The sequence below is a fragment of the Rutilus rutilus genome (assembly GCF_951802725.1).
Source record: "Rutilus rutilus genome assembly, chromosome: 8".
Classification (NCBI taxonomy): Eukaryota; Metazoa; Chordata; class Actinopteri; order Cypriniformes; family Leuciscidae; genus Rutilus; species Rutilus rutilus.
The window spans coordinates 18,552,132-18,567,018 of NC_140222.1; the positions used below are offsets into that span (position 1 = coordinate 18,552,132).

Below are 14,887 nucleotides of genomic sequence, written 5' to 3' on the forward strand. Positions count from 1 at the left end.
GACGAAATTTAACGAACACGGAGTAGTTTGCATCCAAAACTCGCATTCTTTCTTTGAACGAAACTGAAGCGTTGCGGTAGCCCTCCTTTTTTGATTCGATATTTCCTCTTAAACACTGACATTGACGAGCACTGTTACATTCCGCTAAGAAAGCTCAGAAGCAAGTCTGTTATGGCATGATTGTACCATAACTTTGCACCACTTAAGTATGGTTATTATTAGGCAATTATTTCACGACTTTGATTATATACACCTCGGGAAAAACACTGAGATCCTTAATTGTGTACGTCCATGACCGGATCGCTTTCTGAATTTTCTGTAGTCTGTACTGGGCATCACCGACCAGTGTAGTCCGATCAGTCCGATTCACGAATGATGATTCTAATGTCAAACCGACTCATTAGAATCATTCGTTCGTGAATCGGTCTTAGTGAATCAAAAACATACACGTCAACCAGTGTAGTCTGTTTCCCGAACGAATGACTTCATGAGTCGGTTCTTTCTAATGAATTATCCACAGTTCACTGTGGGACTTAAATTAGGCTAGTGAAGTTGCAGGCTGGTTGTTCATAAGTAAAAGAAAAAGGCAATTAGTTAAAAAGAAATAGGCTACATTAGCAATAACTGATTAAATTAGATGAGAATAAAATAAATATAATGGGATTAAAAATCCAATAAAAAGTTAGTATAATTGGCAGTATGCATGCATATAGGGAAATGTTCAAGAAAAGGGCCACACATTTTTTAAAAAGTTTTTAAAGCATTTATAGCCTTGCATATAGTATTTTACACATTAATGACATATATCATTAGCCCAACATTATACCACATTGCATAGCTTTTTAAGGTAGGCTAATTGTTATAACAGGTAAAAGCTTGCTTCTGTGTTCAACACCTGGAGCTCCAGCTGTGTCATCTGCAAAAAACTGCCTTTTTTACAACAGAAACAACACATGATGAGATGTACACGGTCCTTAGGCCTTTACTGTAAGCCTACTCAGAAAATAATAATAATCAAATAAAAATTCCAAATATATGACAAGATGACATACAGTAAGTTTGAAGATATGAATGTGTATCGACAAAGAGACTAGGTCACAGAGGTGAGCTTTAAACTGATTTCTACAGAGGTTTTGACATTAATTTTACTCTTAAACCCAGGAACAATTGTAGATATTTTCAGCTGTAAAGATGTTTTAGGCTGCTTATGATGTTATACCTTTTTACCTTTAGTCCAAATTAATCACATGTTAAAATTAAAGAACACAAATTATCTCATCAAAATCACAAAAGGCCATGTACACACTGTAAAGATTCAGCAGTGACACATTTAAATATGGGTATGAATCCCCTAAAAGTGTGTGTAAGGGGTTTGTTCTTGGAAGGCTATTTGCAGAGTCCTCTCTTGAAGTTTTGCCATGTCCACTTATTATAAGCATCTTTGGGATTGTGGTTGAGTTTGGCTCATAAAGTGATCAAGTTTATGGAGTTATTAAAGTGGGGAAGTAAAGGTTGCAATATTTTTGTCTTATTTATATAAATATAAAACATTTGGATTTATTTATGATTATTTTGGGCTTGTGTCTTGTTTGTCTTGTTTTATATCAATATCTGGCAACATGAATGAGACAAGGCTTGCACCGCTTTCCCTGAGATTCTCCTGTTCATTCAGAAGAGAGAGGATACTTCTCAAACTGAAGGCTGACTAAAGTCTTCCTCAGCACTAAACGCTAGAATGAGACAGTCTAGTACGTGCATTTGTATACTTTATGTAATACTATTAAAAACCTTTGTATTAACTGGCTTTCTATCAATACAGTGCAGGTGAGGTAACGACAACCTGTGATCTCCCATTGGATTACATTATGCACAGCTTATCATTATGTGATTAATTTACATCAACTCCAAAAAAAAAAAATTTTTGTCTTGCATTGTATAGTGAAATAAGATCAGATCAGTGCGGATTCATTTTCTGCTCATTCTTGTTCATGAAATGGAACATCATCTTTGTTGACATCTTTGTTGATCCTAGAATAACATTCCAATCAACCAAGAATTAGATTTGAAGGACAAGTTTACAGTTTATGTAAAGTTTAAGCTTACAAATAGGTTTAGGTGCTTCTACATCAGTGTTCCTATCCTTTCCCTCTGATTTTAGGGATAACCCTTACAGAAAAACCACATGAGTTTCACATGTTATCACATGTCACCACACGTGAACAATCTTTCACCACACGTGAACAATGTTTCACCACATGTGAACATAATGGAGCACGTGGAACATGTGGAAATATGTTACTATAGGTTATGATGTGGAGCTCATGTGAAATATATTTGCACATGTTGTAATAGGTTTTAACATGTGAATTTTGTGAATCATGTTACCACGTCACAAATACTGTACATTTTCAGCTTCATTGTAATGGGAAGTTCAGATCATTTTACTGACTCGGATCTTTTGAATCTCATTCATTAAAATGTTATATGTTAATGGCCAAATCCCCAAACACATCAACTTACGCGATGTTGATGTTTCATTCATCATAAGCTGAGCTATGCAGTCTGTAGTGCCGGATACAAAAGTGAGTTAAAGGGATACTTCACCTCTGGAAAGATGAATGTGTATTTAAAATAGGTCATTTATGTAGAAGAAATGTGAAGAAAATTTTGAATTTGGAGCTTTCTAGACTGAGAAAAGCCAGAAAAATTATTTTTGGCTTATGTGGATGAAAGACAACAACTCCCAGAATGCACTTGCTTCGCTGCCCTAGGAGGCCACGCCTACCGGTAAGAGAGCGCAGAGTTGAAAACAAGGTTAGGCTACCAGTGAGTCTCCGTGACGAGTCTGCCTGGGATTTCGGGATCGCCCTAAATGTCGGGATTCGGCTTTTGCGTTCTACAGTCGCCATTCATTATGTTTAGTTTACTGTGGTGAGCAGGACGAGGCTGACGGCCGCGGGAGAACGGCGCGAGGCCGGTGGCGTCATTACTGAGACACGCCGGGTCTCGCATCTCTCACGGAGGAGCAGGAATTTTCTTAGCAATGTTAAAACGCACATCAACCGATCACTTGTTTAGCGTTCATGTAAACACTACATTCAGATTCGCCGATCGGAATGAATTCAGTTAGATTGAAACAAGAGGTGTGCATGTAAACAATGAATGGCGACCGCAGAAAGCAAAAGCCGAATCCCGGACATTTTGAACGATCTCTCGCCCGCCGGACAAGTCCGGGAAAAGGAGGATGGTAACCCCTACTTACTCAGCTTTCTCCAACTACTCAGCTTTCTCCTACTATTCAGCTTTCTCCACAGAACAAGAGCCTGCTAGATAGCTTCCAAAGAAAGACGGCTGACTGTGTGTACATTATGTGAGTGAGATCCCACCCTCTATGGGCGGGTTGAAAATATGCGGAACAACGCCATCTACTGGCTGTAGTCTTTAGCCTCTGGCCAGAAAATCCTCCGATGACGTAAAATGACGATTTTTGCGTCATCGGAGGATTTTTTCCAGACAAAAAATACATAAATCTCTCCTCTCAGGGGGATATAAGGGTGGAAAGCAGGCTAATTCGAAAATACTACAGGTTTTCTACTAATACAAAGCTTAATGCTAAATCCTGAAGTAACCCTTTAACTCATGGGTTGGGTTAGCTTTAGGGTTAGGTATATGGCTAGGATTCGATTATCAGACTGGAATTTTGTTCTAGGATCAACAAAATATGTCGACCCAGGAACGTGTCTAACTTGGCAAAGTCAGGACATGCGCACATGATGGCCACTTTACTATCCCATGAGGCTGCGGGAGAGGATTTGTGAATGGCAGTGAAGCAACGCAACTGATGCCGTAGGTCACATGACAGTGACAACATGGAGTACGTCCGAATTTCATTATCCACATTCATACTATATATAAAACACTTTTTTAGCGGTCGCAAAATCATTACTTATTCAAAATGAGTATTTACTCAAGAGAATATGCAATTTCAGACGCAGCCCATGACTATCTTTAAAGGATCCTTCAAATTGAGATGTTCTTTGACGGAGCTTTATAACGTGGCGTCTGAGATATGCTCCCGCTTGAGAAAGAGAAGCACCCAGAAACATCTCTGATGTGCTTTTAAATATATACGTCATTAACAACTAGTTGTTCAGTTCGGGTCTTTTACATACGGCATAGAATTTTTGTAAATGTGCCGTTGACTGGAGTTAATTCAGTTCTATAATGTGACTGTAGCTCCTGTAAATGATTGATCTGTGTGTAAGCACTAACTGGTGAATTGACAACAGAGTTTAGCTGCAGTGTGTACATGGCCTTAAATCTAAACGCCATACAAAACAAAACAAACTTAGCATGAAGATTTGGATTAACGTCTCGTGACGACACCTGCGTACACCACCTCTTCCTCCTGTGTAACACGAACACAAAAGAGCCAAAGAGACAAATGTTTAAGTATCAGAGTGAGATGTTTTTCAAGAACAGTGCTTAGTTACCACTAAAGAAAACCAAAGAGATCCCTCATACTACAACAATCATAAAAACTACATTTTAAACACACATTTAAAAACTGTATATTAATGCATGCATATTCAAGAGAAAGCAATATTTCTAATGAATGCCAGAGTATTCACACTCTTTCTCTCTCACAGACACAAACATGTCTTCAGAGTTTTTTGTTCCGGAAGTCCAGTTTCCTGTGGAACTGTCTCTGTTTCAGCCTGCAGAAACACCCTGAGCTATTATAGGCCTAACGTTTTTACCAGTAAAGAGTACGCACCCTTATTTTGTACCTCAGAAATAACACTGATTGTTCTCTCTTACTCCTGTCTCTAGATTACATGCCATTTATTTTTCCTTTCTAATGGCTTCACACTGTATTTACTCAAATGTATTCAGTTTCTTGGATCTAACACGCCTGTCTGAATGCCGCAAAATGTTGAATTTCCTCAAACAAGCAATGTATTCAATTTATCAGTGCTATTTATGGTCGCGTATAGTGTCAGTATAGTGTCTATTTAATTTACATGTACATTTACCGTCAACTGCATCGGCATGTTAACATCAAATTTCCTTCCTGAGTTAAAAGCAGAAAATTACATTCCCACATTTAAATGTTACTTTTGCTTTGAATGAATTAATAAATAAACAAACTTTAACTTTGGAGGACTAGGAGTAATACTGAAAAATTAAATTAGTCACAAAATATCAAGAAAAAATTTATATTGATAAAATTATTTAAGGTAGCTTGAAAAAATAAATGATAGCTCATTTTTACCATCTGTGGCTGACAAAATATTTTCTGTATTGAAATAAGTGTGAAAAGGCTCATTTTTAGCTTCACAAGGTAGTAAAAAAAAATAATCCAATATAACCAAGAAATGTTATTATTTTGGTTCGGTTCAGTTGCCTTAGAGCGTTAAAATATGTGGGTCAAATTGACTCGCAAAACATCACAAACGTAATAGTAATTTTGTTTGTTTATGTCAAAACACATCGGCATGTTGAAACTTTGCATGCATGTTCATGATGATGAATGAGACAAAGTCACAAAATATCAAGAAAAAAAAAAACAGGTTAACCAGTATTTCCAACAACTAGAAAATCTAAACTGGTCAAATTGACCCGCAACAGAACACAAGGGTTAAATAGACAAATTAATGATTATAAACAGTTTCTGACATTTTTAACTACAGTGTAGCTTCTTGTAGACGTTGTTCACGGGCAGCCAATAAAGACCATAGACTGGCATTACACACTATACGTAGGTTTGTAACAGGGAGAGAGACTGGAATTACTGATGACTCGTTCAGCCAGTTCAGAACATTTACATTCACTAACAGCTATATTACACACTACATTACCTTTGAAAAAGCATAATAGGGGCACTTAAAAAAAAAAATTAAAACGCAATTTTAAAACATTTTATTTAATTCAAGTTTTTAAATGTATCCAATAACACTATAGACCTTATGCGCCAGAGAAACGTGGGCGCCGCCATCTTTAGAATATTGTCTTTGAACTTCTGTTTTTGCTGTCGCTCTGTATATTTCTATGGCATTTCTGTCCAGGAGTAATTAGCTTTTGAAGTGGATTTACTTAATGTAAAGTTAACGAAAGTTATCATGAGGATTGTAATGTTTAAAGCAGATGTCTTAACAAATGTCAGTAGACCGGGAAGATTTTAAAACAAGCCGTTCATTCATAAATACGCAATATCACTGTGAAAATACAGACCGGAAGTCAAAAGACAACGAGCGCAGCGCTGAAAAGGGGCGGGGCTACATAAGGTCTATACAATAGCAAATTTATAAATAATTTAGCTTAAAAAAATAGCTTAAAAAACATTTGCGACTTGTTTTTCTTTGTCCTTTTGTCAAAGCAGTGTTTTAAAAGTGCCCAGCATACTTTATGTAGCAGGAAGGGTTATGACCCCTCATACTTGTTATGGTTTGGCCAATGGCCTGGCATCCGGTGCGTATAACAGCATGGGTTACCGGTTCCTTAGTGTGCATCACTATCCGGGGCCGTGAGGTCATCCACGCGCCCTGCTGCTGTTTGCTGGAGTGCAGTGTCAGGTGTTGCTCGTAAAAGATCGCTGAAGCTGCTTATTCACTGTCGGTGCTGTTTGCCAGTCTGTGTGCTTTCTCGAGAGTTCAGTATGGACATTTGAGACAGGTAAGGGAAGCATTTGTATGCGACGGTGTTTTGTAAATGAAGTTTTGCTTTGGCTGAGCGGGTAATCTGACTAATCTGTATGCTTAACGTAGTGTAAGATCTATCTGCGCTTTCTGCCAACGAGTTTTGTCGGAGACATCTGGCTCCATCCACCGCATAGTTCGGGGATAGTAATCCCGGGACAGCATGTTTTGTTGTGAGTATACTGCTCGAGCGTGAAGCCAAGGGAGAAGGAATCGCAGTGTAACACCTTTTCGTTTTGTTTTTAGGCACGCGATAAGGACAATAGCGGCGTCCTGCATGAGAATTATCTGCCCTGTGCTTCATCATAAAGTGCTGTTTGCTCTGCTCCTCATCGGCTGCTGTTCTGTTTTAACTCTTTCAACTGTTCTGTTTTGCTTGAACTGTTTCGAGCGAACTGTCTTGAGTGTTCTGTCTCGAGGGAATCGTCTCGAGGGAATCGTCTCGAGGGAATCGTCTTGAGTGGACTGTTCCAGTGCACTGTTTCCAGTAAATTCTGTTCTCAGTGATATGTTTTGAGGTTTTTTGTTTGTCTTCTGTTTATTTCTTTAATTGATTTATCTTTTTGAATTTGTATGTTTATTTTGGTTTGATTATTGTGTTGGTGACTTATGGTTATATTATTTTGTTCTTTTTGCATATCACTGGTTGATAATGTCTTTTTTTCTTTTGTTTGTTAGCAGGGCCTGGGCACCCGGGGGCAGGCGAGTGACCATTTACGTCTTCACTGTGTGTCGTGGTCTTCTCTGACATGAGTCGTTGAGTGTGTGTTAGTGTGTGTTAGTGTGTGTGTGCACTGCGAATAGAGTTATTTTCATAAGGGTGATATCTTGAGACTGCCCATGTGGGTAAGCCCAGGTTCCTCTGCTGTGCTACATTTATACCAATGTTGTGGAACACGAGACTGAACAAAGCCGTACTTGGACTCAAGTCTAATCTTTGGACTCAGTCTGGACTCTGAATTCCATGAGCTGGTCTTGACTATAGTCATAAAAATATGGTCTTGGACTCGGACTTCAGTTTGAGAACACTGCTTTATACTTTGCGTGTTGCAAACTACATAACATGGCTGGCAAACAAGAACATATTTAAAGAGGGATTGTAGATGCTTTTACTAGCTGGTCCATCAATATGAGGTTTTGGTCATTCAATGCCTGAATCTCTAGCAAGTATAGTACAAACTCAACTATTGACTCAGTGGCTTTGAAGACTCACTTTTCCTCATGCAAAGTTTTTAGATAGCAAGCAATAATAAATACAATTAACAAATGAAAATCAAAAACTAGTTAAAATTGCTACTGTGAAATAAAAGTTTATTTATGGGGACATCCAGTGTTACAAATGAAATTGTCGTCACTGCATTCAAATGAGAAGATTAATAATTTAGAATTTTGGCAAATGTTGAAATGTCTTTCCCATGTTCAAATTTGCAGAACTATCTTTAAACTTCAGTATTAGAGGAAACTCACACTTTTAGCAGCGAGTCTGTGTTTATTTCAGTAGAAACACCCTGACCGCCAACACATGTACTGTAGTGAAGTGTCAAGATCTGCTCTTTCGCTCCTGTCATTGTGGACATCTAACCATAGCGCTTGTTTTTTTCTTCTTTTGTAGCTCAGAGTATGTGCAAGAGCCAAAGTTGAAGCATTTATGTTTAACCTTTTGAGTGGTACGACTACGGTCCCACATGTGGATTTGTTATTTCTGTGCCCTTGAGATTTTAGAATGTACATGAATTTGCAACCATAATATGTAGAAATATTGTAAATATGCATTTTATAAAACTATATAAGTGTTATATTGTATAAACTCCTCCTCAATTATACAATGAATGCTCAAATTGTACAGTGTAAACTGTAACATGAATTGCCTTACCGCTTTTTGTGCATTTCTTTTGTAGAACATTGGATCAGCGTAAGTGATCTCTTCATCACGGGTCTGAACTGTTGAATAATAATGACATGTGTGTTAAAAGAGCAAAACTGTAACTATTTCTTCAGATGTAACAGCAGTGTGAAACACTTGCCCTGTTGGTCTGTTTTTCTGTGTTTCTTGCAGATCCAGAAGATCCCAACAGCAGCAACAATCATCAGAGATCCAGCAACAGCAGAAGAGATCGGCACTATCAGAGACACTGAGACTGGAGGAGGAGAGGGAGACTGCGGGTCAGATTCTGGAAAGATAAAGAGACACAATCTGTCAGTCTGTCCTTAGTCTCAGTCTCAGATGCACACAGTCTGTTCACTGACTCTCTGATACTAGTCTGACCAGCATGAGTCTCCTTTAATATGTGTATGGCTTAAATGTGTTTGTCAGAAAGTGTAAAGAGATTATATGTGTTGTTATTGCCTATTTTCAGCAAAAAAACAACAAAAAAAACCAACAACAATTGGCCGTATTATGTAACAATGCAAATCTCTGTGTAAAAATAAAATAAAGATTCTGCCATCTTTCTGAAGTAATTTATACCCCCTTTAATTTGGCTCCAAATCTCAGGGTGAAAATTTTCATTTTGCCCCTCAAAGCAGCAAGTTACTCAGTACATACAATCTTAACATTTAATATTTTATCTTTCTTCTTCATTTATGTATTTCTTTCAACAGAAAAAAAAAAGGTCGGGGACCTCTGGTTGAGTTGATACTGAATGACCCATCTAGCGTTACTTCATCTTTGTTTAGGTTGAGTTCATTAAAGTTAATTATGCATTTCATTAAAATGCATATCCTGCCCTGCTGTACTTTCAGTGAATTGCACTTGAATGTTTTTGTAAGTTATTTTGCTCTGATGTCATCAAAGAAATAAAAATATTTGTAAAGACCCTGGATCTGTAATTCACCCATGTCATACAGAGTTTGGCTAATCACAGTTATTTTATTCATTGTGAAATGTTGCATATTGCAGTAATATATCTGAGTATCCTCCTGTAAGAGCACAATGGATCAGACATACACTGATGCTCAAGACACTTGGAAGAAGTTTAATTAATCATAAACTATTTCAGTTCTATAATATGTGTGTTTCTTTTCCCCTTGTGTGGGAGGTAATATAATGTGGACCTGGTTGTTTTTCATGGACTGGACAGCTACTGTTTGGTGATTTTAATTATTTTGTTTGATAAATATACTGTTAATGTTAGAATAAGGTTAAAAAAACCGCATCTGAAATGCATCTTCAAGATTTCTAATAAATAATCTTCAAATATCATTGTGGGTTATGGAAATAAGTAGGCTCTGTGCATTTTGAATATGACGATGATAGAAGAAAACACATGGAATTATGCTCACCATTAACAGTAACACTGAATCTCTTGATAAACTCCTTATTCCTAATATTGGTACTTAGTTGATAAAGTCCAGAGTCTGTGGTTCTGATGTCACTGATGGTCAGAGATCCAGTCTGATCCAGTTTCAGTCTGTCTCTGAATCTCTCATCATTATCATATCTAGAATTGTTCCTGATCACTTTAGCGATGCGAATGTGTCCAAACCTCCACTCGATCTCTTTGTCTCTCTGTATGTCTGTAAGATCAGGGTTTAGAGTGACAGAATCTCCCTCCATCACTGACACTGACTTCACTGTATCACCAAACACTCCTGGAGAACCAAGAGAAACAGTTCATCAGACACAGAGGAAGTCATTTTATGTAGTCAATTAAACAGTTGTTTAACTTTCTGTTTATTGATTTATTTTTACAGCTGTCTGCTTATTACATTCAATAGTGAATCAAACACTGGAAATGGGATCTCAATGGAATAATATAATATAGTAAATAAAAGTATACTACAGCATTTGTTTTGGTGAACTTAATAGCTTTAAAAAAAAATAACCAATTAAAATGAGCAAAAACAACAAAAAATCAAGATATTTCTCATTTAAATTCTCCTCCTCAACCTGGATATTTAACGTAGTCTAATTTTAAAAGTATGATTTCGAGAAGAACTTCTGAAGATTTTCTGAAGAACATTCAGCTCTAAAATCTGAAATTTATGGAGGCCTTGGAGAGCCACTGACTAATCTTAGCTTTCAATTGTCTTATATATTAGGACATTTTAAGTTTTAAATATTTAATGATAGATATAAAGTGTTTAACCGGGAAGGGAACTAAATCTGTCTGTCATGCACCAAAACAGTGATCAAAAACCGGAATTCAAATTACTCGGAATTCTTACAGTAACATCAAAGATAGCATATTTATCTAAAATTAAAACAAAAACTGATATGAAAAAGAAACGTAGCTATATCAGATTAAATTTGTCAATAAATATATAAGATTTGTACTTACCGACAAGATGCCCTATGCAGAATAAAAGTATTATGTTAACCATTTTCAGGTAAGCAGCTCTCTAAATGTTTTAAATATTACACACTTTAGTCAGAACTAAACATTGCAAGTGTGGCATTAAAACCAATTACAGATCTCATAAAAAAAAAACTAAAAAAAAAACTTGTTTATCTAAACTGTCTTAGGTTAACAGGAGGTGGAGAGTTGTGGTTATTTAATGCAGTGGCTGAGTAAGTGACGTGTCAGTTTGTGAAGTTAAAACCAGTGTAGGCTAAAAAAACACACCTACCCCACAAGTCTAATTAAACGTAACAAACAAACAAACAAACAAACAAACAAACAAATAAAACACAACATTTAGTCAGAATGCACATAGGCCTATGTTTGAATGGACATCAATGAGTGTGTGAGGTAGTAATCTGACACATTGGGTTGTGGAATGCTGCTCTTATGCGAACATTTGTTTTATAAATAGCAAACTCGTTATATAGCTAGCCGTAGGCTACTCGGTTACTTGATGTAACCTCGGTTCTCTCTAGAAAAGGGAACGAGTATTGCGTAAGTTGCTTACGCTACGGGTAAAGTAATCTTTTCTCAAGATATGAAGTTATGAAATTATCCTTAATTTTTGTATTTATTGTCAACGCAGTTCAGCAGCAAGCAGTAGTGATGGGTGTGGGTCGTTCGCGAATGAGCCGGATCTAAGAGCCGGCTCTTGTAGGTGAACGTCGGGAGCTGGCTTGCATATCTGAAGAGCCGACTCTATTTTTAACCCTCTACTGCACGGTGTTGCCATATGGCAACATACCCTTTCTTTGGACATTTCTTGAAATTTGAAAATAAACATGAGCTCTGATCGGTCTTAAATTCATGGTAGAACCTGGGGCCTATACCATGAAGCCGGTTTAGGTGGCTAGTCAGCTATGTTTCAGTTTAGTTTCCGCCAACCCAGGGTTTACTATGAAAGTAGCTTGGCTTTAATCGGTGTTCGTTGCCATGGTATCTTACGCTGCACGGCTAACCTGCTCCGGGGCAGGGGTGCGTTTCCCGAAAGCATCGTTGGCCAACTATGGTCGCAAGTTCATCGCAATGTCCATTGAACTCTATTGGTAACGACGGAACTTGCGACCATAGTTAGCCAACGATGCTTTCGGGAAACGCACCCCAGGTTATGTTCTGGATTCAAGATCTCAGACTGAAGTTTGACCAATCAGCTGAAAGCAAAGAAACATATAGGTGACGTAACTTATTCCCAGTGTCTGTTGCAATGACTTCACCTTATCTTCCAAATCCGGTGGACATCTCAGCGCAAATTGTTTGACGAGCATTTCGTAGAGAAAGAGTTTTTAGCCAGACAAAATCCCCTTGCCTTTCCTGAAAGTTACTTATATGAAAGATACAGATTTTCCGCGGAAGGAATGTCTTATCTTTGCGAACTTCTTGAGCCGCACATAGGCCTAAAGAATTTGACAAGTCGAATTAATGCACTTACTGTATCGCAAATGGTATTGCGTTGCGTTGCGTTTATTTTTTTTGCAAGTGGTATACTTGCACAGTGGGTGATCACAGAAGCTAGGGGAAAACACGGTTTGTCGAACCATTCGCAAGGTGGTCCTCGCTCTGCAGGAGTACATGAATAGTTAGTGTTCCCCGGACATTTATCCACCATATGTCCATAAAAGAGGGCTTTTATAAAATTGCCGGTAGGCCTAAGATATATCGATAGGGTGACATCATATGAACACATTTTTCCATCCATCCATCCATCCATCTTCTTCCGCTTATCCGGGGCCGGGTAGCGGGGGCAGCAGTCTAAGCAGGGATGCCCAGACTTCCCTCTCCCTAGACACTTCCTCCAGCTCTTCCGGGGGGACTCCGAGGCGTTCCCAGGCCAGCCGGGAGACATAGTCTCTCCAGCGTGTCCTAGGTCTTCCCCGGGGTCTCCTCCCGGTGGGACATGCCTGGAACACCTTCCCGGGAAGGCGTCCAGGAGGCATCCGGAAAAGATGCCCGAGCCACCTCAACTGGCCCCTCTCGATGTGGAGGAGCAGCGGCTCTACTCTGAGCTCCTCCCGAGTGACTGAGCTTCTCACCCTATCTCTAAGGGATCGCCCAGCCACCCTGCGGAGAAAGCTCATTTCAGCCGCCTTAATCCGGGATCTTGTCCTTTCGGTCATGACCCAAAGCTCATGACCATAGGTGAGAGTAGGAACGTAGATTGACCGGTAAATCGAGAGCTTCGCCTTGCGGCTCAGCTCCTTCTTCACCACGACAGACCGGTACAGCGACCGCATTACTGCAGAAGCTGCACCGATCCGTCTGTCAATCTCCCGTTCCATCCTTCCCTCACTCGTGAACAAGACCCCAAGATACTTGAACTCCTCCACTTGAGGCAGGAACTCTCCACCAACCTGAAGTGGGCAAACCACCCTTTTCCGACTGAGGACCATGGCCTCGGATTTGGAGGTGCTGATTCTCATCCCAGCCGCTTCACACTCGGCTGCAAACCGTCCCAGTGCATGCTGAAGGTCCTGGTCTGATGGGGCCAGCACGACAACATCATCCGCAAAGAGCAGAGATGAAATCGTGTGGTCCCCAAACCTGACCCCCTCCGGCCCCTGGCTGCGCCTAGAAATTCTGTCCATAAAAATGATGAACAGAACCGGCGACAAAGGGCAGCCCTGCCGGAGTCCAACATGCACTGGGAACAAGTCTGACTTACTGCCGGCAATGCGAACTGAAGACTCAAATTTCATCATTTAATGTTTTTAGTATTATTATTACTTTTTTTACCTTTTATTAATATTCGTAATCAGTAGTATTATGTATCTCTTTTATACCTTTTATATACATTCATAATCATTTGTACTCATTGTATTTTGTGAATATGTGGGAGAGACTTTGGGAGACTTTGGACTTGAGTGTGCTGCTGGACTGAAATGTATATGCAGTTTTTCATCAAGCATAGCATAAGGGGAATACATTCCAATGTTAATGGAAACCACATGTTCTTCTGCTGAATGTATGTGTTCCTATGGAGATGTAGTTTTTTTTCCTTGGTCAGGGATATAAAAACCAAGCCCTGTTTGTCCGAAAATTAGAGAAGAGATGGAAATAATGGAAAGATGACTGAGCAGCTGAATTAGATCTTCGCTAGTCCAATGTCTCTCTCTCCTATGTTTTATATTAATTAAATAAATACGAGATATCTCTTGGCAAAATCACTGGTGTCTGTTTCCATGAAATTAAACAACAGGGGAAAGCAAGATTCTTAAATCAACAATTTGGCGTCACGAAGAACAAGATAGTATATCCAGAAATAATGTCTCAAGGTAAGACTTTTTCCTTTATATAAAAGTTCTAAGTCTGCCTGATGATTAGAGACAATGACTGTAACTGCTAAAAAGAACTGTGTTGTTTAAGGAGCCTGTGGTTTTGCCAAAGAATATAAAACATAGTATAATAAAAAAATAAAAATAATTCAATTTAATTTGGCTTATTTAAGTTCTCTGAAAAGTAAACCTCTAAAGTTATTTGATATGCTGGGATTGAAAAGGATCTTTTTTAGAAAAAAGACCATCTAGTCAAAAATTTGGGAGAATTAGCTGTAAGACGGTAAAACTATTATTTGCTGGTTGTCACTGATTGGTGGTTGGATAATATGGCGAGACTGTTTAAAACGATGGCAGAGTAATCTCTAAAATATATCCAACACACGGAAGATTCGTACTAGAGGCGAGGAGGTGAAACACAAGCAAAGCTCGATTGACATGAGCGGTTAAGTGTGGCGAGTCTGTTTAAAACGATGGCAGGGAAAAACTCTAAAACATTAACACGCTGGAGTAATACGAGTTAAAATAGTTAGGATCGCGTGCATTCCAACTTTGACCGTAAAGCTGTTCAAATATT

At 38.7% G+C, this 14,887-nt stretch overlaps 1 protein-coding gene across 2 annotated transcripts; it reads right to left on the reverse strand.

The window, feature by feature from the left end:
• Nucleotides 1-777: 777 nt before the first annotated feature.
• LOC311295920 (uncharacterized protein) lies at nucleotides 778-11,123 on the reverse strand. 2 transcript variants are annotated; one of them, XM_084417489.1, is made up of 5 exons: nucleotides 10,979-11,123; nucleotides 9,981-10,289; nucleotides 8,723-8,836; nucleotides 8,572-8,639; nucleotides 778-4,408 (listed from the first exon to the last, which is right to left on the reverse strand). In XM_084417489.1, exons 1-5 carry the CDS (start codon nucleotides 11,019-11,021, stop codon nucleotides 4,367-4,369), a joined length of 576 nt encoding a protein of 191 aa, XP_084273615.1. In that variant the 5' UTR covers nucleotides 11,022-11,123; the 3' UTR covers nucleotides 778-4,366. The 2 variants fall into 2 exon arrangements, with proteins under 2 accessions (XP_084273615.1, XP_084273614.1); XM_084417488.1 differs by having other exon boundaries at nucleotides 8,723-8,869.
• Nucleotides 11,124-14,887: the final 3,764 nt, after the last annotated feature.

Coding starts and splice junctions, on each gene's coding strand:
- LOC311295920 (XM_084417488.1), bottom strand. CDS start 11,021: ATGGTTAACATAATACTTTTATTCTGCATAGGGCATCTTGTCG. Junction 10,290..10,978: donor CTGCATAGGGCATCTTGTCG/GTAAGTACAAAT, acceptor TTGGTTCTCCAG/GAGTGTTTGGTGATACAGTG. Junction 4,409..8,571: donor AAAGAAATGCACAAAAAGCG/GTAAGGCAATTC, acceptor CGTGTTACACAG/GAGGAAGAGGTGGTGTACGC.